The following is a 23,059-nucleotide window of genomic DNA, read 5'->3' as shown; positions in this document are numbered from 1 at the left end:
AAAATTCATGAAACACAGCAAATTTTGGAGAGGCCCATTCTCAAATGTGAAATGAAATGCCCCAAAAAAAAAAGATTTAAAAAAAAAAAAGACTCAAATTTCCATATAGTTGCACCCTTCATTGTTAATTTGTCGCTCATTTCATTTTAAAAGGTTTTTGAAGTCATGTTATGTGACAAGCACCATGTTGACTAGTTAGTATTGAAGAAAAAAAAACCCCGGTGGTTCTCGGCCTCTTTCTCTGTCATCATCTTTAATCACCACTCTCTATCTCAAACCTCGCTGGTACTGTGACCCTAACGGACACGATTATTGTAACTGTAAATCCACTGAAAGAAAGTGCTTGGTTCAGCCTTGTCTGTAAATTAAAACCAGTTGAAGCCTGCCCCGTTAAGCGCCATTTTCTAGCTGTCTGAGTTGCCTGCCTTTCCTTACCCTGTGAGGTAAGCATGTCTTTTCTTTCTCAGCTTGGAGCAGCACATGGTAATCCACACGGAGGAGAGGGAGTACAAGTGTGACCAGTGTCCAAAGGCTTTCAACTGGAAATCAAACCTGATTCGTCACCAGATGTCACATGACAGTGGCAAACGCTTTGAATGTGAAAATTGTGTGAAGGTACGGCAATACATTGCGGGGGAACAGCATCACCTGGGGAAGGTGAGCTGGAAGTGCAATTCAGCACACACTATAGCGATCAGCACCATTTCAGGGTTTAATGGCGGTAAGCCATCATTTAGGCTTAGGAGGCAGAAGGGAAGGGGAGCAGACAGCCTTCGATCGCTGAGCCTGAGTGGGGAAGTCAGGAGGCCCAAAAAGCACCTTTCTACTGGCCTTTCCCCAAGCACTGGATAGATCCTGCTATTCAGAAGGAAAGCATACGGATCAAAGGGGATATGCCACCGATGTCAGCGAGCATGCCTGCAGCCTGCCGGGAGGGGTGTCAGTGCTACCTCGCCTCCGTGTCTGTGTGCAGGGTGAAGTGAAAGCCCTGCACAGTTGCACTCCCGGTGGGCTCTGCCGAGAACAATGATGCTAAATAACAAAAATAGCCAGCCTTCCCTCCCCCCCACCTTCTCCCACCCTTGCTCTCAGCCACACACACCTTTGTTCCTCTCCCCTAAAGGCATTTTCTCTTTCAGGTGTTTACTGACCCCAGCAATCTCCAGCGGCACATCCGTTCCCAGCATGTTGGCGCACGAGCTCACGCCTGCCCGGACTGCGGCAAAACCTTTGCCACTTCATCTGGCCTCAAACAACACAAGCACATTCACAGTACTGTCAAACCTTTCATATGTAAGTTGTCACGGGCATCACAGAGCCCCAGCTTTCACTATAATTGCACATATCCTGAGGGGCCCCCCAGCACTGGCTGTCCCTCTGTGAGCAGCCGCTGTAATTTTATAGGTCAGAGCACAAGATGAAATTCCGCAGCAATTTTTTCCCCCCTTTTTTCTCTTTTTTTGCATGCTCCCTGTTTTTTCAGTAAACATTCGTGGCAGTTTTTGACTTCCTTGACAAGTTAAAAGCTGAGTCTCTCAGCAGTCCCAGCGATGCCATTTTCTCATATCTTTTCTTTCTCTCTTCTTTTTGGGTTTTTTTTTTTTGTTTTGTGTTTTTTATTATTTTTCACTGTGCCTGTTGGTGACATAAATAAATAGCTGACACAATCTGAGAGAAATGTGTTTCTGAGGTGCCTCAAATCATTCAACCTTTATGAAGAATTTGGGAAAGTGGCAGAGACTCAGAGGAAGGGTTCGTTTGATTTTTTTTTTTTTTTTAACAAAAAAAGCCGATTTTTCTTCTGTTTACAAAGGCTTTAGTCTAGACAATACTCTACAGGCATTTAAATGGCACATTAGCCATATTGTTTGTGCTTTTCATTTCCAGATGTGACATTTACCTTAGGAAGGCCTAAGAGTCACTATCAGGACTGGGCTTTTATCCCATCTATATAGTGTCTTTTGCACCTTGGTAGCTGCAGAAAGATACATTTGCACTTTGCCAACAACATGCAAAGAGGAGCCTTACAGGCTGCTGCTTGGCACCTTACCAAAGGGATGCTCTTACGTTTAAAGCACAGTGCCAGATATATATTCAACTTCTAGTGATGGTGTTTCATGAGGCAACCTGCCGAGCCCACCTCTGCTTCCCTGTCCCTACCAACATGGGAACAGAATACAAGTACAGTATAGGGTGTGAGCCTCAGTTTTGATGTGCTCTGAGATAATCAGTGTCAGTGGGGAAATGGAAAACACACCCACTGCTTTGGTGTGATCCTTACCCCTCACACTTATGCCTGGCACCTGAGAGAGGGAGAGAATTGGAGTCCCAATTTTTTGTTAGCCCCAAAACAAGACACTGTTTCACATCGGCTTCATGCTGTCTCCCCCATCTAATTATGGAGCTTAAGTCTTCTCTGCAGTCCAAATCAGAGTTGAAAAGAATTTGAGAGTGACTCTGCCCGGTTCACAAGTGTCAGGGTGGAGTCGATATGGAATCTGTTAACAGTGGGATAAAACATACAAAAAGTTTATGGGGTCTGTGGGACCTGCTGGCTTTGCTTAGGGAAACATAGGACCACAGTCCCAAGGAATGCTTTCTTTCTCTTTAATGGGAATGGTTGCAGTATTGTACTTGAGATAATGAAGCAAATTGGCTTTAATGTTTGTATAATCATAGAATGCAGAACAGTGACAGGCGAGAGTCTACATGGAGTTCCCAAGTCGCTGCTTTTCAACAAGTCTTGGGTTTTGTTTGTTCGTTGGTTTGTTTTTAAGCCGTGGTTTACAATAATGAAATAATCTCCAGTATCTTTAGCAGAACAGTGATGTCTTTATTACATAAATATCAAGATGATCCAAGAAGTCTTTAGGGGATAGAGAAGTGTGTGTGTATGTGTGTGTGTGTGTGTGTGTGTGTGTGTATTTTATATAAACTATTTTTTTTCCTTTGGAAAAAGTCGCTTTTAATATTACCCTTCAACTTTCCGTAAGTTTTTGTTGCATGAGATGATTATATATTGCTTATTCATTTGTGTTATACGTACTCACCATAAGAAAAGTGGTGCTTATCCCACAAACCCAATGTTCAGCCAACACATGTTGACAAAATTACATTCTGTTCTGATACAATTTGCTAAAGTAGATTAACTGTTTATAATAACCTCATCTGTATCTTCCAAACCACAGTATAACATCTTTTGGCACTTGCTAAAGGAGACATAGTTAAAATTAGAAAGGGGTAATTTTCTGCTGGAAAGAAAAATATACAAACATCTTTTAAATAAATCCAAAAATGTGACATTTCTCCAAAAATTATTAGTAATTTGAGAGGGACTTATAAATTCACACACATGGAAACACTTGTGCTCACACAGGCCCATCTACATACTCTACTGAATACCCACATACACTCTCACAGCCCTACTGATACTGTTGCTCCCTTGCAGTCTGTTGCGCCCTACTCGTGCTGGAGAACTAGAGTCAAACATCTAACCTAAAGTCCAAAGCCCTGAATTTGAGAGCTAAGTCTAGGTGCTCTATCCTTACCTTGGCTGAGCTATAACAGCGCTCAAAGAAGGGCAAGTACCTCACTGTTTTGAGATTGCCCTTTTGCAACCCCTCTTTCCTGGTCAGTAGGAAATACAGCGGTACAGCAGCAGCTGCTGGGACATAGGGCTGGTTCCTGTGATTTCTGTGTTTTGCAGACCATGGCAGATCCATCTCTTCAAACTCCCATATAAATAGAGGCTGGAGTTTCCAGCAAACCCTTCTCTCTATTTAAAACAGTTTGAGATTCATTTCCTTTTTTGCCTTTGTAAAATAAGAGGAAAAAAACCAAACCAACAAGGAAATAGATGAAAATAAAGCAAAGCAAAAAAACACCAGGAAGCTTGAAAGCATGTGTATATAGCTCAAAAGAACAAGCAAAGCTTCAGATATGAATTACAGATGGATGGAGCAAATTTGGACAAAATAGTTATCAGCTGACCTTGAACTCTCTTTTGATCTTTAAGACCATTTGGCGACCATGTTTTCCATCAGGTCTGTGCTGCAGATGCAGGTCTCAGCCGTGCCCAGGGCCAGAAGCAGAAATGCTGTAACAGCGTGAGGAAAGACAGACAGTTCTTGGGACATTCTCAGAAAGGTCCAATTCCAGAAACAGCAATACATGAGAGAGAGTCTCTCTTTGTGCGAGCATAAGATTCTTCTGAATTTTCAGGTGTTCACCTGTACTAGAAATGCCCACGTTGCTAAATATTACTGAGCATTACTGGAAATTTCAACTCAACAGGCTGCTGCTTGTGATTTCCAGGACTGCTTAGGCAGGAATACTTTATGAACTGCCCCCTTTGGCATCTTCTGATACTCACACTGATGTAAACCTGAGAGAGAACACATGGCAGCAAATGTTTAACATTTGGGTACCAATGTCGCCCAGAAAGGAAAAAGAAAGTGTTGTCTGTTGTTTTGCCATGGGACCAAGTGTCAGGGTTCCTTGCTTAGCCACAACCACGCTGTAAAATTTCAGTCAGTTCTCCTAACCTTGATGGGCCTCAGTTTCCCTATTTATAACACCCTTGAGAGGAAGTATGAAAAATTACCCCCGGGCTTCAGAGAGATGTTTGATGATAAAAAGAAAAAGGAGAGGTAGGGGATTAAACTTTTTTGACATCTGACAAGGTTTGGTTTTGGTTTGATTCTAATTTCCTCAGAACCGCCTTGCCTGGCCCTTCCCTACCTGCTGAGTCCTGTGGGAAAGGTTATAGCAAGTGACATGCTGAAATCCTGGCATTAGAAGTCATTAAGGGAAAGGCTGACTGAGCATTAACTCTAGCAGTGCTAGGGAGTCCTTATTAATTTAACAAACACGAGATCTCACCTCATTCCTAGCTGAAGTTGAGCCCTGGGTTTGAAGAATATTTTTAGAACATCCCTATGGAGCGGTTACTTACTATTAATGGCATTAAAAAAATGGTGGATTTGATTAAATGAGGCAAAGTTCTTCTCCCTTCAGCCTTGAATACTTCCTGCCATGCCAGACTACAAGGAAAGCATGCTAGCTAATATAAATAGATAGTATGATTAAAGTGCATGATGATCTTTATTTAAAATTTTAAAAAAATAGAAAAATCTCTGAGCTGGAAGAGCATGTTACATCAGATTTCTGGAAATTTGCAGGGGGACAGCTGCGTGTGGAGAGATTTGCTGCCATCAGGGCTTTTTCACTGATTTGCTCTTTATTATTTTGCCGTAAGGTAGCCCCTGCTCATCCCAGGGAAGAGCAGGGCTCCGTGGTGGGTGTTGGGTGCTGTCCAAACATAGTCAGAGCTAGAACTTGCCCCTAAGAGCTCACAAAGCAACTATCCTATTTTGAAAGTAAGGAAGCGAAGGGCAGAGATAGGAGGCAATTGGCCTAAAGAGATTTAGGGAGTCTGTGGCAGAACCAGGGAACTGAAGCCAAGTCACTAGAGCTCCCCATCCAGTGCCAGAACCACAAACCCACGTCTGTTTTAACTGTGTGGGGAAAAGAGGAACTTGGAGGTCAGAGGGAGGGCAGGATGGAGAAAACTGCCAAGGAAGCATGTGGAGAGCTGGGTAGGCGAAGCTATTGCATAGTAATTTCATATTGTTTTTGTTTTTGGTTTCTGTTGATGCTTTAGGTGAGGTCTGTCACAAATCCTACACACAGTTCTCCAACCTGTGCCGCCACAAACGGATGCATGCAGACTGTCGCACTCAGATCAAATGCAAGGACTGTGGGCAGATGTTCAGCACTACCTCCTCTCTCAACAAGCACCGGCGCTTCTGCGAGGGCAAGAACCATTACAACCCTGGGGGGATTTTTGCCCCTGGTCTCCCTTTAACTCCAAGCTCCATGATGGACAAATCCAAACCCTCACCCAACCTCAACCATGCCAGCCTGGGATTTAACGATTACTTTCCATCCCGACCGCACCCAGCGGGTCTTCCATTTTCACCTGCTCCCCCAGCATTTCCCACCCTCACTCCAGGATTCCCAGGGATTTTTCCACCCTCTCTGTACCCTCGGCCTCCCTTATTGCCTCCCACCTCACTGCTCAAGAGTCCACTGAACCACACTCAAGACGCAAAACTTCCAAGCCCCTTGGGGAACCCAGCCCTGCCTCTGATTTCTGCAGTGAGCAACAGCAGCCAGCCTGTCTCAGGAGAGGAGAAATGTGAAAGCAACCTAGAAAATTCCTACCTTGACAAGCTGAAAGCCAGGAACAGTGACATGTCAGATGGCAGCGACTTTGAGGATGTCAACACCACCACAGGCACAGATCTGGAGACCACGACCGGTACTGGGTCTGACCTGGACAGCGACGCAGAGAGTGACAGGGAAAAAGTGAAGGACAAAAGCAAACAGACTGAGAGCAAGCCAGACTTTGTCGGCAGTTCTGTGTCCACAAGTTCTGTCAGCAATGCGAGTGAGATCCCCCTTTTCTATTCTCAGCACTCGTTCTTCCCTCCCCCCGAAGAGCAGCTGCTGCCTACGACAGGGGCAGCCAATGACTCTATAAAAGCCATTGCCTCCATTGCAGAGAAGTACTTCGGGCCTGGCTTCATGGGAATGCAGGAGAAGAAGATGGGTTCCCTCCCATACCATTCCATGTTCCCATTTCAGTTCCTCCCCAATTTTCCCCATTCACTCTATCCTTTCACGGAGCGGACCCTCAATCACAACTTGCTGGTCAAGGCTGAACCAAAGTCACCCAGGGACCTTCACAAAGTGGGCGGCAGCAGCTCAGAATCGCCCTTCGATCTCACCACAAAACCAAAAGAGATTAAGCCAATCTTGCCGCCACCCAAGGTCCTGCCAGCCCCATCTTCTGGGGAGGAACAGCCACTGGATCTAAGCATCGGCAACCGCATCCGTGCCAGCCAGAATGGAGGGAGGGAGCCCCGGAAAAACCACATATATGGGGAAAGGAAGCTAATGGGTAGTGAAGTGCTACCCAAGATTTCTCAGTCTCAGCTCCCTCAGCAGCCATCCCTGCATTATGCTAAGCCATCGCCCTTTTTCATGGACCCCATATACAGGTATTAACATACCCTGCCTTAATTATTTCCTCCTGCACACTAACCTTAAGGAAGGCATTAGCCATTAGGTGTTGAAGGCAAATTTGGAAGTGGCTTAGGGAGCAAGACCAGAATAGAATCCTTGATTGTACTTGGCCTCCTTGGTGAAAGCACTTCAAGGCCCTTGAGTGGAAAGGATTTTATTGGCATAATAGAAAAACAATAGCACCACCCCCTGGGCTTGCATCCACCTGTCCATGCCCTCAGTTCACTGTTTTCATTTTTCTTTCTTTTCTTTTTATTATTTTTATTTATTCTGCTTATAGAAATAGGGGCAACCAGAAGGGAAGGGATGCAGGAGAGGACAAAATGGGTGGTTGTCCCAGGCTGGCATTTGCTCACTGACAGCCAAAGCCCCCCAAAGGCCACAGTCCCATGGCAGAGTGTCTCTCATGGTAGGACGTTTCCTGATGGGGCAGCCTTACCACAGTAAACCCACCTATAGGGGAGGGTCTGCCTCATAGATTTTGCCTCATCTCTACACAATTTACCTGAACTATACTCATCCTTTCACAGTGCTTGATGAACCAGGCATCTCTAGTACTAAATAACTGTTTAAGCACTGCATTAATCTTACTCTTTCACCTGTGAATCTTGAAAAGGTGTCCTTCTTGCCAGATTCCAAGTGTTTCTGAGTTTCAGCCCAAGTGGAAATATCTGGAGGAAAGCCTTGTTTATGGTATTTCATTGGCAGCCTTGCAGCAAGATAAAAACCTGGCTAGACTATGGCCTGAGACTCCTGAAGTGTGGATTCCTATTCATGATGAAACCTGGGATCTTTATTAATGTAGAGACTTTAAACATCTTTTTCTAAAAGTAAAGGCACTGACAGAGGTGACATTTGTCATATGATCGGCTCCATGAAAACACTCTACAGCCATGCCCTGACAGAAGTACATGGCTGCAGAATACTTAAAAAGTGCCTAATCATGTGACGAATTAACCCTCGTTACATGGACTGAGGTTGGGGGGGGCTCCAATCTCCCCATCTCCCCTCCAGCGCAAGGTGGGCAAACCACATGAAGAGCTCCAACTCCTCCCTTCTCCTCCTCCCATCATGCAGACAGCACCAGAGCTGGGGATGGATCAAGGAGCGGAGCTAAGGGAGAAAAACTGCAGACATACAGTGTCTCCTGGACTGGCTCCGAAGTGGAGCTCGATTCTCCCTCCCTTCCTCCGGAGCCAACAGGGAACGTCTGTTGGGTTGGGGGGGGGTCACCGTAACTCATAGTATTTTTTGTGAAGCGCCATGAGTTACAGTGGAGAGCCGCACATCAGCTCCCTAAAAGCATCTGACAAAATATGGGCCTCAGTCAGGTTCCATATTCCCCCGTCTGCTCCCTGTTATTTCCCTGCTGTTAAAGCAGTAGATACCACAGTAACCACAGTTCTTGTTGACTGACAAAACTGTTCCTTTTTAAAGGCATCCACTGTAAGTCAGGGTCCAGGCATCAACTGGACATGTACGCAATCAGAATGAGACTTGGGGCCCCCTCAGTTCCTGCTGAATTTCACTTCCTGGCTTTTAGCTTCCAGTTTTCAAAGTGTGGTTCACAGGGTTGACAGCCTGCTTTTGCCTTGTTTCTTGCCTGATGGGAAGAAGCCAGCGCAGGACTGTCTTTCTGAACTTGGAGAAGAGACAATGAGGGACATTGGGTCTAGTTCTAGTTCAGACTCTCAGCAGGCTGTTGCCTACATTGCCAGAGGCAGAGTTATAGTCATCTTGACCATGGGAAACTCAGAGCTTAGCAGCCTTATGGGCACATAAGCAGTTCATGTGAGCATGCAGAGGGACAAACACAAAGGCAGCCTGCAATCCTTAGTAAAAACACAGATGAGGAAAACAGCATCTGCCATGCCTCTGCTTCGCTACTATTGTAGGTGGGAAAAGAGTGTCAGTGTCTAGCAAGGCCAAGGAGCTGACAGCTAAGATGAGGATTAGTTGAGCCCTCATTGCTTTGCTATTAAGAAAGCCCCAATCTCTTGGCCGTCACTGATATGGTGTTGCTTACTTACATGGTGGAAACAGGGCTGCTCCACAAACTAGATGCTGACTGGCACCCGAGTGCAGTCATCTGCCTCTGGTGTAAACAGGACATGGTTTATTTTTGTACAAGAGCTGTTGGGAAATAAATCAGTTAGTGGGGTAGAAAAGGCAAATGCTTGGGCCTGGTGCAGGATTCCTCTACCACCGGGCATTCTCAGAAGGAATGCTAAAAAAACAAGGCCTGAAAACACACTTGCCAATTAAAATAGCAGGCTCGGGAAAACTGTACAGGTCCAGAAGATGGATGTAAGTGAGGGCATCATCTGCTGCATTCCATGGGATGCAAGTAGTTTGAGTAAGATGCTAAAATAGAAAGTCCACAGTGGAGTTGCTTGCAGCTCAAACTGCTGATGTAATGAGCTAAACAGCAGAGCATCCAAATCCCAGCTTGAAAAACATGGAAATATTTTGTTTCTAAATTTCTCTTTATCACACATCATTTGGCTCCTTTATTTTTCTCCCAAAAGCAGCTTAAATCCTTGACATTTTCTCTTGATGATATAATTTAATGCAGCCAGACAGCCAGAAATCTGTGCATTGCCTTGTTAAGGTAACGTTCTCAGGCATAGAGTTGAAAAGATCAGATTAATCCTTTAGTCACTGCAGGATTTACCTCTGATGGCCAAATCTGCTCTTCTCTGCATTTCCAGTCTTTGGTATTGGAGGGTGGCAAAACCGTGCACTTTGCTCAGGGCTTCAGGCAAATATTTTCTTAGTTTCTTTGCTGTGGGTTGGGTTGTCCCATGGAAAACCGTTTGCCCAGCACTAGAAGTTACTTCCCCCAAGGAAGAGGAATGGATGCTGGAGTTAGCTGGGTCATAGTTAGCTGAAGTTCACTGTACCGGCCATCGCATATTGGATTAGTCTAGTTCCTAGCTATTATGTCTAAGGCACCAAAATAATAGTAATAGCAGTCATAATTTTAATAATAGTGACTAAGCTTCAGATATTTTGTTTCCCTTTAGCCAAGAAAAATTATATAAATAGCACTTTGAAAGCATTGTGAATTAAACCCCTTTGGTAATTTAATCCAAACAGCAACAGTCTGAAATGCAGAACCAAATCTTGCTCATTTTGACACTGGAGTAATGGTTTTAAAATCACTGTTGTCATTTTACGTTTTGACTGAGGAACAGAGATACAATGTGGTCTAGTGTTTTAAAGATGCAACAGCATTCTTTAGAGTCAGTTTCCATAACAATTTTCCCTATAGGAAATATTTTACTTTCCCATTCACACTTCACTGGATGAGTTCACCTGATGGTTTCCTTGCAAGTCACCTGATTCAACAGGGTCCTGCGTCTATATTTGGTGCTTAAGTTTGGGATTTTTTTAGATGGATGTAAGTGAATTCATAGGGCTTGTGTTCCAAAGTGACTTAGGGAACCCAGGCCTTAGGACCCTATCTCTAGTGTTAGGAACTGAAATTTTAGGCCCTATTTTAAAAATGTTGGCCATAGGCATTTATCAGACAAAGCCAATGCAAAGCAAACCTCCACAGTGGGAGGGGAAATGAACGCAAAACATCTAATGATTTCAGCTAGCACTCATCAGAGCTGCAGAATCAGGCCCAGTTCTGAATAGAAGATGAAAACAAACACTTGGAAACCAATGGCTACTGTAGACTCCACACTTCTACCTCTTTCATAATGATGTTTAGTACGTGTTGTTTCTGATCAGAACACTGTGTAACTGTGGATCCTTTAGATCCCGGGGGGAATTGCCATGTGGCATCAACACAAGCCTATACTGACAGTTCCAGGTGTTCTCTTCCCCACCAGGAAAGCAGTTTTGTAAAATATTGCCCCAAATTTGAGATTTGAGCTCAGCCTTCATGCATTTTCCAATAGCTTTCCCTGTATTTGATTTATGGAACCCTGTCTGTAATTCCCATGTAAAGCCATCAATGTCCAGAAACATTGTCTTCAAGTATATTTAAGAATTCCTCAGCCAGTGACGCGGTTATTATGCCCTTTCCTATTCGCAGCCCTGTAGGGTATGTAACCCTCTGTCTTGTTGTCCAGCAGGGTGGAGAAGCGGAAGGTGACAGACCCAGTGGGTGCCCTAAAGGAGAAGTACTTGCGACCCTCCCCGCTGCTTTTTCACCCCCAGGTAAAACCAGTAGAAATGCAACCATGTGCCAAAAAGTTAGAGATGGAGAAGGGCCATATTTTAAGTCACATTGTTTCCTACCTCCCCCAAACCAGTGGCCTGTTTAAGCCTTCTCCCCCACTGCCTCACCAGCACCTTCCAATGCTCACTTTTAAAGCCAAGTTTTCACACCAGATCTGAACACAATGGGATCATTTCTGTATTCTTCCTTTAGCAGTAGCAAAGTGCGTCCCGCCAGGATACAAGGGAGAAACATCCTATCCAACCTCTCTTTCTGCTAAAATGCAGGTCTAATTCTTTATGGCTACAGATCCCCATGTAACCAGTTGCATCAGTCAGTTGCAACTCCTTTACACTCAATTATGTCACTGTAAAGAGCTCTGCAAAGTGCAGGACCACGGAGAATCAGGCCTTCCTGATCCACTTCATTTTAGAATCGATGTGCTGCTACTGACTCAGAAAAAGATTGTGCACCTCTCATTTTCCCACATTGATTATACTGTTGTACGGGAGCTAGGTTGTCTAAGGGGCTCAGGCACTGAGCCATCTTTGCCTCAGTAAGGCACAGGACCCCCCACAAAGGGGATGAGAAGTGGAGCCATTCCCAGCCAGTGTACTGGGCTGGGGCTAGGAAAGTCAGCCAGGTGGACTGTTGTTCCCATGCTGTACTCTCTGCAGAGGTGTCACATTGGACCTTTAACACAGAGTATTTAAAAGGTGTACCTGACACCTAAACCCAGAGCAACTGACAGCGTCAGAGAAAATCCAGCTCAGTTCATGAAAAACTCATTGGATAAGGAAAAATTAAAACCTGTAACATGTGACAATTCTTCTACTCCCCAAGACTCCCCATTATTCAGTTGGAGATAACGCTAGCAACCCAGCCATCAGTGCACTGTCCTTTTCTGTGTGTCAAGCACCGGCTCTCCTCTCTCCAAATTTGCTCCACAGTCAGTCGTGCAGTCCCTTTACATGCATTGTTCTATTTTGCTAGTGTTTCCCACCTTGGATAAATAACCCACAGGTTTGTGAAAGCTCAATCCCAGCAGCTTTCACAGCTAAACTTAGTTCCCGCATTGTTTCACATCAGCCCCAGAGTTTGGTTAATAACTTCCCCTGATTTTTCCTTCAAGCAGGCTGGATAATGGCGACAGGCTGGTCAGGAACATCCTGTGTTTGTGTGAGTTAGAATAGTGGGGATATCTGCCTGTAAAGGATCTGATAGCGGGGAGGAGCTGCCATGGCAAAGCAAGGCTCCAGCAAGATGGTGAGGAATTAACAAGGCCCCCACAAGAGCAAGCATTGGGTGGAAGGCTATTAACATTGTTCCTGAAATCCAGGCCCCCCTGCTTCCCATGGAAAAAAAAAAGATATAAGAGGCCTGGTTATCTCTAACAGCCTACTACCAAGAATGGTCCCAAACCTACATATCACTCAGCCTGCAGCTTCCTGATAACTGATTTTTTAATACAGTACAATGGGTTACTGTACAAAGGCCACTTAAAAGAGAGTAGAATAACTGAATGATCCTGTGGTTCCCATGTTATGTCACTGATCTGGTCATGGGACTATGCTAGGTGGAAGCAGAAAGACAGAATGCTTTCATCTCTTTCATCTCACATTGCATGAAATTCATCCACCCCGCCGCCCTCACACCCTGCCCTTGCCTAAATCCCATGCAACTCATGGGTGCCATGCATCTCTACCACAGTCTTCCTGACTTGAATGTACGTCCCAAAAGTTTAGAGTCCCATATCTACAGTCCAGCCATAGCATTCCTTTGACCAAAAGCACAATTGAGAAATCTGTGCATTTCACTCCCCTGATTCTGCAGTCCCTGCTGGCATGGCTAGTCCCACTCGCCCCACACACAGTCCTGGGTGATGCATCGGGCAGAATCCAGCCTCAGTGATAATGACTGGATGTTCATAGGGCCTTTTTTCTCTTAAAAGCCAACTAAATCTTAAGCAATGCTGATCTCTCTTCTAGTGCTCCTCTGCAGCCTCTCTTTCAGGAGTTGAATCATTCTTACATTGTCTATTTTAAACGAAACTCTAGACAACATAAATAAATGGTACAACTTTATGATTGCTTAATGACAAACCTTTTCCCACCTGTTAAGTTTCTTTTCTCCTTCCTTCCTTCCTTTTTATTATAACGAGTCACTTTTTCCCTAAATAGCAAAGTGCCTTTACCACTAGAGAGGCCGTGGCCAGCGTTTAGAAATTTCAAATGAGCCCACAGCTATCATGCCAGCAAACATCTCTGACTAAGTGCCTAAAGAGCAAAGCACAACAAAAGATATCTCCAGGTACTCCAGCAAAGGGCTGAGTGACATGGCTTTGAGAGATCCAGATAGCATTTTAACATGATGGTTTTGTTACATGACTGGCAGCTAGGGCAGAGCTTTTGCTGTAAATGAACAAGTAACCTTTTCAAGTGGCTGGCGCTAAGTGTTACTTACGATTTATCATGGGCTGTGAACCTCCAACTCAAGGGCCCCAGGTCTATTAACAAGAAATGGTTTTACTACTCCTCTTTTTGTTGAGGTTTATGAATGGTTGTCAACTTTGCACCATTTATTCTTGGGTGATTGAGACAACTTTTTTTTTTATAGAGATACATTTAAACAATATCTTGGCTCGCTTCCGCCCGCCCCTCTGAGACCTGTGTCATAAAGTGTAAACGTGTAAAAGGTCAGCCCTTCCTGTACAATAGAGCATCTAGTTTTAATATATGGCTTCCTACTACCTTCCGCTCACTCGCTGTCTCCCCTGCTTTCTCTGACTCTCTAGCTTGCAGGCTCCCACTCCCTTTAGTGCTCCCTTTTCCCTTGTGAGGTCATCACAGCTTTATTACTGGCTTGTTTGCTTCCTTCAAGTTTTCAGCCTGGTATCTCAGAAAGGCTTCTTCTAAGCAGGGAAGCTGAATGCTGATAAAGTCAGCTCAGTCCTCCAAATTACATGTCTCCCTCGGATTATTTGCACTAATGGGTGTCACAACATCTCCTTTCATTACTGCATTTGTTTGGATTCCTTTGCTGCTTCCCCGGTCTGTTTATCCCTTCTACTTTGGTCATTGAATCCTGCTCATGAGCAATTGCAGCCTGAGGAATCATGCCTCAGAGTAGCAGAGATACAAGAGATGATGCAGGCATCTTTGGGGCATCTGTCCCCCTGTTCACACATATTCTCCACAAGACAGTGGCTGTTAACTGAGTATCCCTTTGTTGTAGCTTTCTGAGTCCTCGACCCCTGTATTCTGCCTTCCTCTCTCTCCATGCCCCCATCTGTAATATTTCAAGATACTTTCCCAATTCTTTACTTTTCCACCTACAGGGAGCCCAGAATATTTTGCCTAGAGTTCCCCTCCACTTCAGGAAATGGTATCACAGCCACCCTTCTGTCACCTTCACTTGCTCCCTTGCCTTTTTTTGTCATCTAATTAAAAGGTTGACCTCTTAGCTCTCCAAACTCTCCATGGATTGACTCATCCTGCGCTTAACCTCAGCTCTGCCCACTTCTCATCTTTTGTTGTTTCTTCGGCCTCTCACCCATCACCACAGTCAGCAGTAACTCCTTTACTTCGGCTTCCAGACCCTCCAAACCCACTGGAACTCTTGCCTTTTTTCATGCAAGTTGCGTTCAGCTTAAAACTTCCCTCCCCTCTTCCTACTGGTGTGGCCTGTCTGTCTGGCCCTCCCTCTCTTCCTCTGCATCCCTCACGACACAAGGTGAGGGGAGTAGAGTCTATATCAAAAATAAAACCTGTTGAACCCTGATTCTGAACTGTGTTGGCTTTGGGTTCAAGGGCAAGGTTTGCTGTGTGACTTGGGTCTTGTATCTAGTTTCCCCACCTTGGCCTTGGAGAGGGGAAGCTGGGTATTTGGTGAAGTTGCTGTTAATACGAAGAGTAAGCACATGCAAATAGCCTAAGGTAGACACGTGCCCAGTACCATTTCTAAAACCTTATGCAGTCACCTCAGTCAGACTCTGCTATATAAGCTGTTTTTTCACACTATTTCTAGGAGCCTAGGTTAATCATTTCTAACTTCATTGATTGGATTCAGTGCCCCTGACTCTGTAGAGCTGGCTTCTGAGGACAAGAGCAGCAGTCAGCTACAGCCCCTGAGATGCACAGTGCAGCTTATAGACATGTTTTGTGCCTCAAGTGTTCTTCTTTCAGTGGCTGCTCATAACACGGTGTTTCTACTTGTACAAACAGATGTCAGCCATAGAAACCATGACAGAGAAACTGGAGAGTTTTGCAGCCATGAAGGCAGACACTGGCACTTCTCTGCAGCCCCTCCCACATCACCCCTTCAACTTCCGGTCCCCACCTCCCACGCTGTCAGATCCCATCCTGCGCAAGGGCAAGGAGCGCTATACCTGCAGGTAAAGGGCAGGGCAGGGCTTTGTGCTGCTGGGAGAACTAAGCAAGGTAGTGGAATCACAGCTCCAAGTCAATAAGGCAACAACAAAGAGCATGAACAGGACTTAAAACCGTGTCGGACGGGTGCGTTACAGGGCACTCTCACTCACAGGAGTTAGCAGGCTCCATTGGGGTGGGAAGCAGCATGAGAAGAGGATTCTGGTGATCCCTTCACTCTAAAAGAGTTGGTTTGGCTTGGAAAAAATTCCTCCTCCTTCTCTTCCTCCTCAAATGGGTCTAGCTGTTCTTTGGCCAAACCATTTTTTTCCAAGGCAATTTGGGGGTGGAGGCTAGGGGGAGAGGTTTGGAAGGGCAGAGCTGAACTTAGGGCTCTCTAATGCAAACTTACTGCAAAATCAGCTATGCAGAATATTGCTGTTTAAAGAAAATACACAACTTGCTACTTTATCTACACCCATATTCATGGATCCTTTGTGTCTGCAAAATCTAAAACCAGAGCTTGCAGCCTGGGTAATAAGGATCTGTAGCTCCATGCCCGTATTTTTATACACAGTTGCCAAATTTCCTTACAACAGTTGCATCACATTTTGGAGCAAATGCCAAAGGTGTTACATGCATTTTGGTAGTACATCCATTGTGTCCACCTTTGCAATGTAGTTTTTGGATCAGGTTGGAAGTGGGTATTCAGAAAGCTATGGATTCCATTATTTACCATGGGAAATCCATGCTGGTTCATATTTCGCATGTGGAAATATGAGCTGCAGAGTTTTATGGTGTCAAAATGTAATTCCTTTCCTTTAATACTTCCCCTCCCCCTTTTCTGACTACCCTGGTATACGTTTATATTTAAATACGTGCCCTCCCCCCTTTTGTGTTCATTGCAAAATCCATTTCCCTTTCTTATTTTCCTGCTTTTTGGTGCCTTGCAGTTGCCAAAAGCAGAACTGTTTGGTTCCAAGCAGATGATCTCACAGTTCCCCCACACAAGGGTAATTGACTGTCCCGATGGGTATTTGAGCCGTCTTTTTTGTCCGTTCTCAGAACTGGACCCGTAATTGAATTTCTCTTGTCCTGTTACTTTATTCTGTGCCTCAAATGAAACAGATCGTACCACCCCCTTGACCACTCACGGCTTTAATGCACTGATGAATCCTTTGGCTTTCCCCCTTCCTAGGTACTGTGGTAAGATCTTCCCACGGTCGGCAAATCTGACAAGGCATCTCCGGACACACACAGGGGAACAACCCTACAGGTGAGAGTTTTCCCCACATGGTATCCCTGTCTCTGCCTGCCAGTTCCCTGGGGTGTTATTCTACTGCTTGCAATAAAGGTCTGCCGGCATGCTCGTGGAGGAATGAGGCAATACACGGAGTGATTAGGAAGGTTGTTTATTATGCAGATGGGTCAGAAATGTCAGACTTGGCACCTTTCATTTAGGCCCTCGTTTTAATTTTGTTTAGATATACATTGGCACAGAAGCAGTCTGAATCTGAACATTGTTTCATACTCCCATTAATGGTTTACTTCAGGGAGGGCTCAAGGTGTTGAATGCCTCTAAACACTGCTGTTATGGGGGAGTTGTTGGTGAGCTGGTTTGCGGACATATCTGGATTTCTTTTTCTTTTCATAATGTGTCAGAGTTGCCTAGAATCAGAGACCACAGGGCCTTTTTTGGTATATCTGCTTTGAAATCTGGATGTGTAAATTTGAATTGGAATACTTCAAATGTTAAAGCTCTGGTCACAGCGAAGGGGCGGATGTTCACCCTGAGGTCTGCACTTGCCACACACACAAGGTCAGTTGTATGCAAACCTTCTGACACCTTCCTTTCACATCCTTATCCCTACACATGCCCAACAGATTCTGAAGCTTGCATGCTTAAATGGTAGGAGCTTCATATACAAACCCCACTCGGAACAAAAGTTTTAGATATTAGTGGAGTGAATGAGAGAGGTTACACTGAAACAGTTTTCACTGAAAATGGAGGGGGGTGGAATTTTTGCCAAATTTTATTTTTCCTTCCATTTCTCTCCAGGTTGGTCAGAAAAATATAGATAAAAAGATGTTTGGCTGGCTTCAGTTTGAGTGCAAGTGTACAGTTCTGCACAGACTGTGCTTAGACAAGTGAATAACAAATTGAGGCTTGAATGTCAGGCAAAGAGTATATCAAAATAATCATCACCCGGCATTCTGTTTTCTTTGATTAAAAAAAAAAATCCCCATTTTTTGGATTAAAAAAGTAACCCCACATTTTTGTGTGATTAAAAATGCACAATACAGATGCACGTTTTTCTGTGATTAAAATGAAATGCACTCTCTCTCTATATATATATATAAAAGTGGCATATCATTTTAATCACAGAAAAATGTGGATTATTTTGGGTTACTTTTTTTAATCCAAAAATTGGGGATTTTTTTTTTTTATCAGAGAAGACTAGGATCCCTGATCATCACTAGTTTTGGTAAGTGCCATGGTCACTGTTCTGGAGACTTATAATATTATCAACAGTTAAGATCTTTTTCACTTTTGTGATACTGTGCTAATAGCTAATATCACAGGGATGTCAATGCACAGTCCTCAACTCATTACAAAGATAATGGGTGCATCTACACATGCAGCTAGCGCATAGCAATAAACTCTGGCACAGTTTGCACTGGAGTTTATTGCTCCTGGGCCCAGTGTTTACACATGAGCCTGGGACTGCAGCATGTTGAGCCGGGGCAGAGCAGCCCAGGCTGGCAGGAGGATGGGGGGGGTCCACCTGTCAGCCTGGAGCTGCTCTGCCCTGGCTCAACCTTCTGTGGAGAGCCTGGCTGGAGCATGAGGGTGCTACGGCGTGGGGCTAGCTGACAGGCAGCCCCCGCACTGAAGCACCCCTATGCCCCAGCCAGCCCCAGTCACTGTCTACACGTGCGTTTCAGTGTACTAAATAACTGCACTGTAGGATAGTACTTGTCCTAGACTGCGCTATCCTACAGCAGAGTTAATTAATTTACTGTGCCCTAATAGGGCATGTGTAGATGCTGACACTTTACTGTGGAGCTAATTAGTCAGCTCTGCAATAAAGTGCCTCATGTAGATGCACCCAATATGTGGTAATGACTGTATAAAGAGAAGCATGAAGAAAAGTGAGGAACAGCAAAAAGCCATCTGGACAAATATATTGGATTGTTGGGGGGACTTGCGGGGTGGGGAGGGACTGGATGGATAATTAGTTTAACTTAAGACTCTCCTTTCTCCCTAATTTAAACTTCAGCTACCTTTCCAGAAACTGTCAAATGTTGATTGTAGACATCAGGTAAATTCTTTTTAAGGACTCTCTGAAACGGGCAGAAATGATTTGAATGAACACTGTATATTCACTACCCACCCTTATCTGACTAAAATGCATGTTCCCGATTATTTACAGATTGTTAGTCCAGTTTTCTTCCAAAAAAGGAGACTTGCAACTTAACAAAGGTTAGGAAAATAAAGATTTATTTGATCTGGTCTTCTCCCAGAAAATGGTCCGTGTGTGTTTTTTGTAATAGAGGTTTGACTTCTGGACAATGTTGCATTGTAATAGCACTCCTGAGAATTAGTGCTATGTTTACAGAAGAGTTTAATTATCATTGATTTTCTTTTGCTCTCTGAGAACTGTGATTTCCAACTTCAGCAACAATAATTGTTTTGAAAGCTTGTTTTGCAAATACTGACTCTGTCTGGGCAAAAGCAGGTCACCAATTCTCAGGATTTATTGTTGTTCTTATTGTAACTTTTCTTTCTTGTTTTAAGTAGTTTCTATGTTGACTGTGGCAATCAGGAGAGTTATTTGAGCAACCATATGCACAAACCTGAACAGAAACCCACACACGTGAATACAGTCCCACAATATAAACATACATAATGTCCAATATAGATGCAGCAGGTTTTACTAGAGCAGGGAACAGTAAATCATAAGGTCTAGGTTCTAGTCCTGATGGTCACTGATTTACTTTGTGACCTTTGCCTTTCTCCAATATCTTACATGGGGATTACATAGATTGAATAATACTGTTACGTGCTTTGAAAATGAAAAGTGCAGTTTATGTTATTAAAGATGCATGCAGTAATGCACTATGCACATTTTAAAACAAAATGGTTAAAGATGCTTCACCTGCATCATGGGGTGTGTGTGTGTGTGTGTGTACACACCTAGGCAATAAAGTGCAATTCAGTGGCATTCTTTTCTATTCATAGTACTTTCCCGCAGCCGACCAAAAATTCAGCAGTATGTGTTTCGAGACCCAAGAATAAAAGCAATTAAATGTAACTATTTGAATTTTCTTCTGTGGAGGGCAAAATAAATTGGGCTTGTTGTGAAATAACGGCAACCTTTCTTGGCAAGTCAGGAAATAAAAAACAAACAAACAGGACTTGGTCATCCTTCTCCTAAGCCTTATAGTACAGGACTCAGAGCAGACAGTTTTGAATGAAGCTCTTGCAGATAGAAAGGTATGCTGTTGTTGTGTTTCTCCCTCTGTGTTAGAACAATGTATGACCAGAACTGAGGACAAGGGAAGGCTATTTGATCCAAAAGGTATTTTCCCTCTTTCAAAAGTCCATTCCCTCCAGGATGTCATCTAATTGATTCTTGAATTACACCCAATCCCAGGGCCCTAGCAATGTCGCCTGTTCAGCCATTTCCTAGATCTGCGATTCCCTCCATAAAGATGTGCTTCCTGAGGTCTGTTTTGAATTTGTTTTTCTTTAATTTCCTTTCAGGCCCCCATGCCCTGTTATCTGCATTAAGCTGAAACTAACAACTCGAGCTGACATTTACCATGTTGTTTAAGATTGCGCGTAGCTCAATAAAAAGCTCTTCTTTCTTGCTTTCTTTTAAACCTGGTGGAACTCCATTCAAGACCAGGGAATGATGTCGCGAGGACGACGGGCCCACTTGTTTATGGGGCTGTTCCTGTTATTTTGACTTTACAACTCATGTTGTTTAATCTTCAAATAAACCTAAAGTTTTGTAAGGGAGACTGTGCAACTTGAAGTTTTGAAAGCACAAGAACATATGAATTCTAGCTGATCTGTTACCAGACAGTCAGAGTCTTACAGTGCTTTGCTTAGTAACACACTTCTATATATCATTGCTTTTGCTGCCTTTTTTTCTCCAAGTGGCTTTTTAAGCCATGTCTCCATGTTCCCTTGAGGTCAGATGGATTATCCACTATTTCTTTGCATTCCTTCTCAAAGGTTCCCAGCTCTGGCTCCTTGCTAGCCATCATTTGTTCCTGCTTATTATTTCTGAATCCATTGCTATACTATTTTAAACTGTTTGGCAACAAACTTCACTAGTAATTTGTCAGTGTGTCCTACAAAGCATATGTGATTCCTTCTGTATGTTATAGACCTACAGCTTCTGCCTTTACCTCTTTCTTGCATTTAAAGCTAGTCCCACTGTCTAGGCCATTTATTTAGATTAAAACCAGCAGAGAGCCAAGTAGTGACCCCTCTGGGACCACATATAATACAGTACATCTCCTTCATACCTGCTTTCGCAGACATTAGATATTGCTCCTTTTAAATGGCCCTCTGTTTTCCATTTTTTTAACAAGCTCTTTATTCATTCTCTATATCCTACCTTGGATCCCCATAGCTCATAGTTAGAGCAAGGGCCTGTCAAGTGAAACCTTTCAAAGACTTCCTGAACATCTAAATAAACTGGCTTGTATGGGGCCAAATCCCTTTTACCTTACTTTACATGAGTGCCTCCTTTGAAGTCACAGGGACCGCTTGTGTGAGTAATGGGAGCAGAAGCTAGCAGGGCCCACAATAGTCATAGTACTAGTAGCAGTGAGCACTGCTAGATGTACTCACAGGGTGCATCTACACAAGATGATTTACTGTGCATTAGGCTAATTTAATGTGCAGTAAAGTGTCATCGTCTTTACGTGGTCAGCAGTTATTACACAATAGATTAGTATAATGCACCATTTTCTAGTACCTGTAGATACAGGTACAAGAAATCAGCACATTAAACTGATGCACTGAAGCGCATGTGTAGATGCTGACTACTTTTTTGTGCCTCCAAAGGCATGTTGACTATGGGAATGGGAACAGTCAGAGCTGTGATGTCTGTCTCTACCTCTTTCCCCCCCCCCCCCACACACACAGAGGCATACGCATATGCATGCTACATGTATATAATGCATCCTACATATACATACAGAAATCTGCATCCTAGTCATACACCAACACGCACACACAGCATCCCTCAGCTCTACAATGCCTCGTTTAGGGCTTGTCTGAGAACCTCTAGATTGCTTTACAGAACATAAATCTTCTAACTCATTCCCTAGTGTGGTTGCCTCTGTTGGGAAACTGCAGTTGGTTGGGCTGTGAGTAGAGAGCTTCTTTGATTGCTTTTTAATATAGATTTTTTTTTTGTTAGTTAATCCAGGGATGGGGAGGGGAGTCCTTACCAGTTTTAATTTGATCTTTCTTAATTTTGTTGTTTTGCCATTTTTTGCTGTGCATTTAGTTCTGTGTGGGCACATCGGTATTTACAGAAAAATAGTATTGATAAACCAAAGTGCCAATTTGCTTATATTGTCCTGGATGCTGCTTTTACTATAGTTTAAAAAAAAAAAAAAAAAAACAGAACAGAAAAATCAGTAATCGGATGGCTAGGGAATGTCCAGAACATTTGAGTATTTGGGCCGTTTGTCCTAGATTTGCAGAAGTGCTGAACACCTCAGTGGAAGCTGAAAATAATCATCATTTCTGAAGACCAGATCTTATACTTCCAAGGAGGCAATTGGAGCTGCAAACATTGTGAATAATTTTTAGTATATAATATGTGCTGGATTTTGCTACCATCAAAAGCAATTGTCCAAAGAGGCGTCATGTCCTGTTTTCTTCAGTGGTTCAGCTGACCTTTGGTAAAAGTGAGGTTAGAAACAAGAAAGGCATTAGGAAAAGAATGCTGAAGTCTGAGGACAATGTAACATGACACAAGAGCTTGTTTTTTCCTAGTATGTCCAGAATGAAGTTCCATTACATGTAGCTTCTTAATTCTCCTTGGTGATTTAATGGTAGGGATTTCATAGGTGGACATGAAATCCATAAACATTTGGGGAGAGTGTTTCATAAATGTATCTCCTGTTACTTCCAACAATAATAGCAATGTATTTTTAGAGACCAAATCAGAGCCACAGCTGTAGCACATCTGGAAAGTGTGTGCATGCATGCAGCATAATGGTGATTTTTGACACTTCCAACCTCCCCCTACCCCACCATTTGAATCCTTTATGTTTTAAGAAAACAACATTATGTCCTTACTATCAAGCTGAGTCTTGTTTCAGAGCTTGCAAGGCAGACACACAGGGTCAGATCCTGCTTGTCTTCCTCGCACACAAAGACTCCCCCTGAAGTTAA

General features: G+C 43.7%; 1 protein-coding gene across 4 annotated transcripts in view; it reads left to right on the top strand.

Annotated features, from left to right (window-relative positions):
* PRDM16 (PR/SET domain 16) overlaps nt 1-23,059 on the top strand; it is a 459,646-nt gene that overhangs the window by 419,013 nt on the left and 17,574 nt on the right. For 3 of the 4 annotated variants that reach the window (XM_019541249.1, XM_019541252.1, XM_019541251.1), the window contains 6 exons: nt 468-615; nt 1,140-1,293; nt 5,663-7,064; nt 11,175-11,262; nt 15,487-15,656; nt 16,829-16,906. In XM_019541249.1, the coding sequence (XP_019396794.1) occupies nt 468-615; nt 1,140-1,293; nt 5,663-7,064; nt 11,175-11,262; nt 15,487-15,656; nt 16,829-16,906 (2,040 nt within the window). The remainder of the gene's footprint in view (nt 1-467; nt 616-1,139; nt 1,294-5,662; nt 7,065-11,174; nt 11,263-15,486; nt 15,657-16,828; nt 16,907-23,059) is intronic. The other variant, XM_019541250.1, reaches the window with a different exon arrangement.

Source organism: Crocodylus porosus, unplaced genomic scaffold, assembly GCF_001723895.1.
Source record: "Crocodylus porosus isolate Cpor-Errol unplaced genomic scaffold, CroPor_comp1, whole genome shotgun sequence".
Taxonomy (NCBI): Eukaryota; Metazoa; Chordata; order Crocodylia; family Crocodylidae; genus Crocodylus; species Crocodylus porosus.
This window is presented reverse-complemented; position numbering and strand designations above follow the sequence as displayed.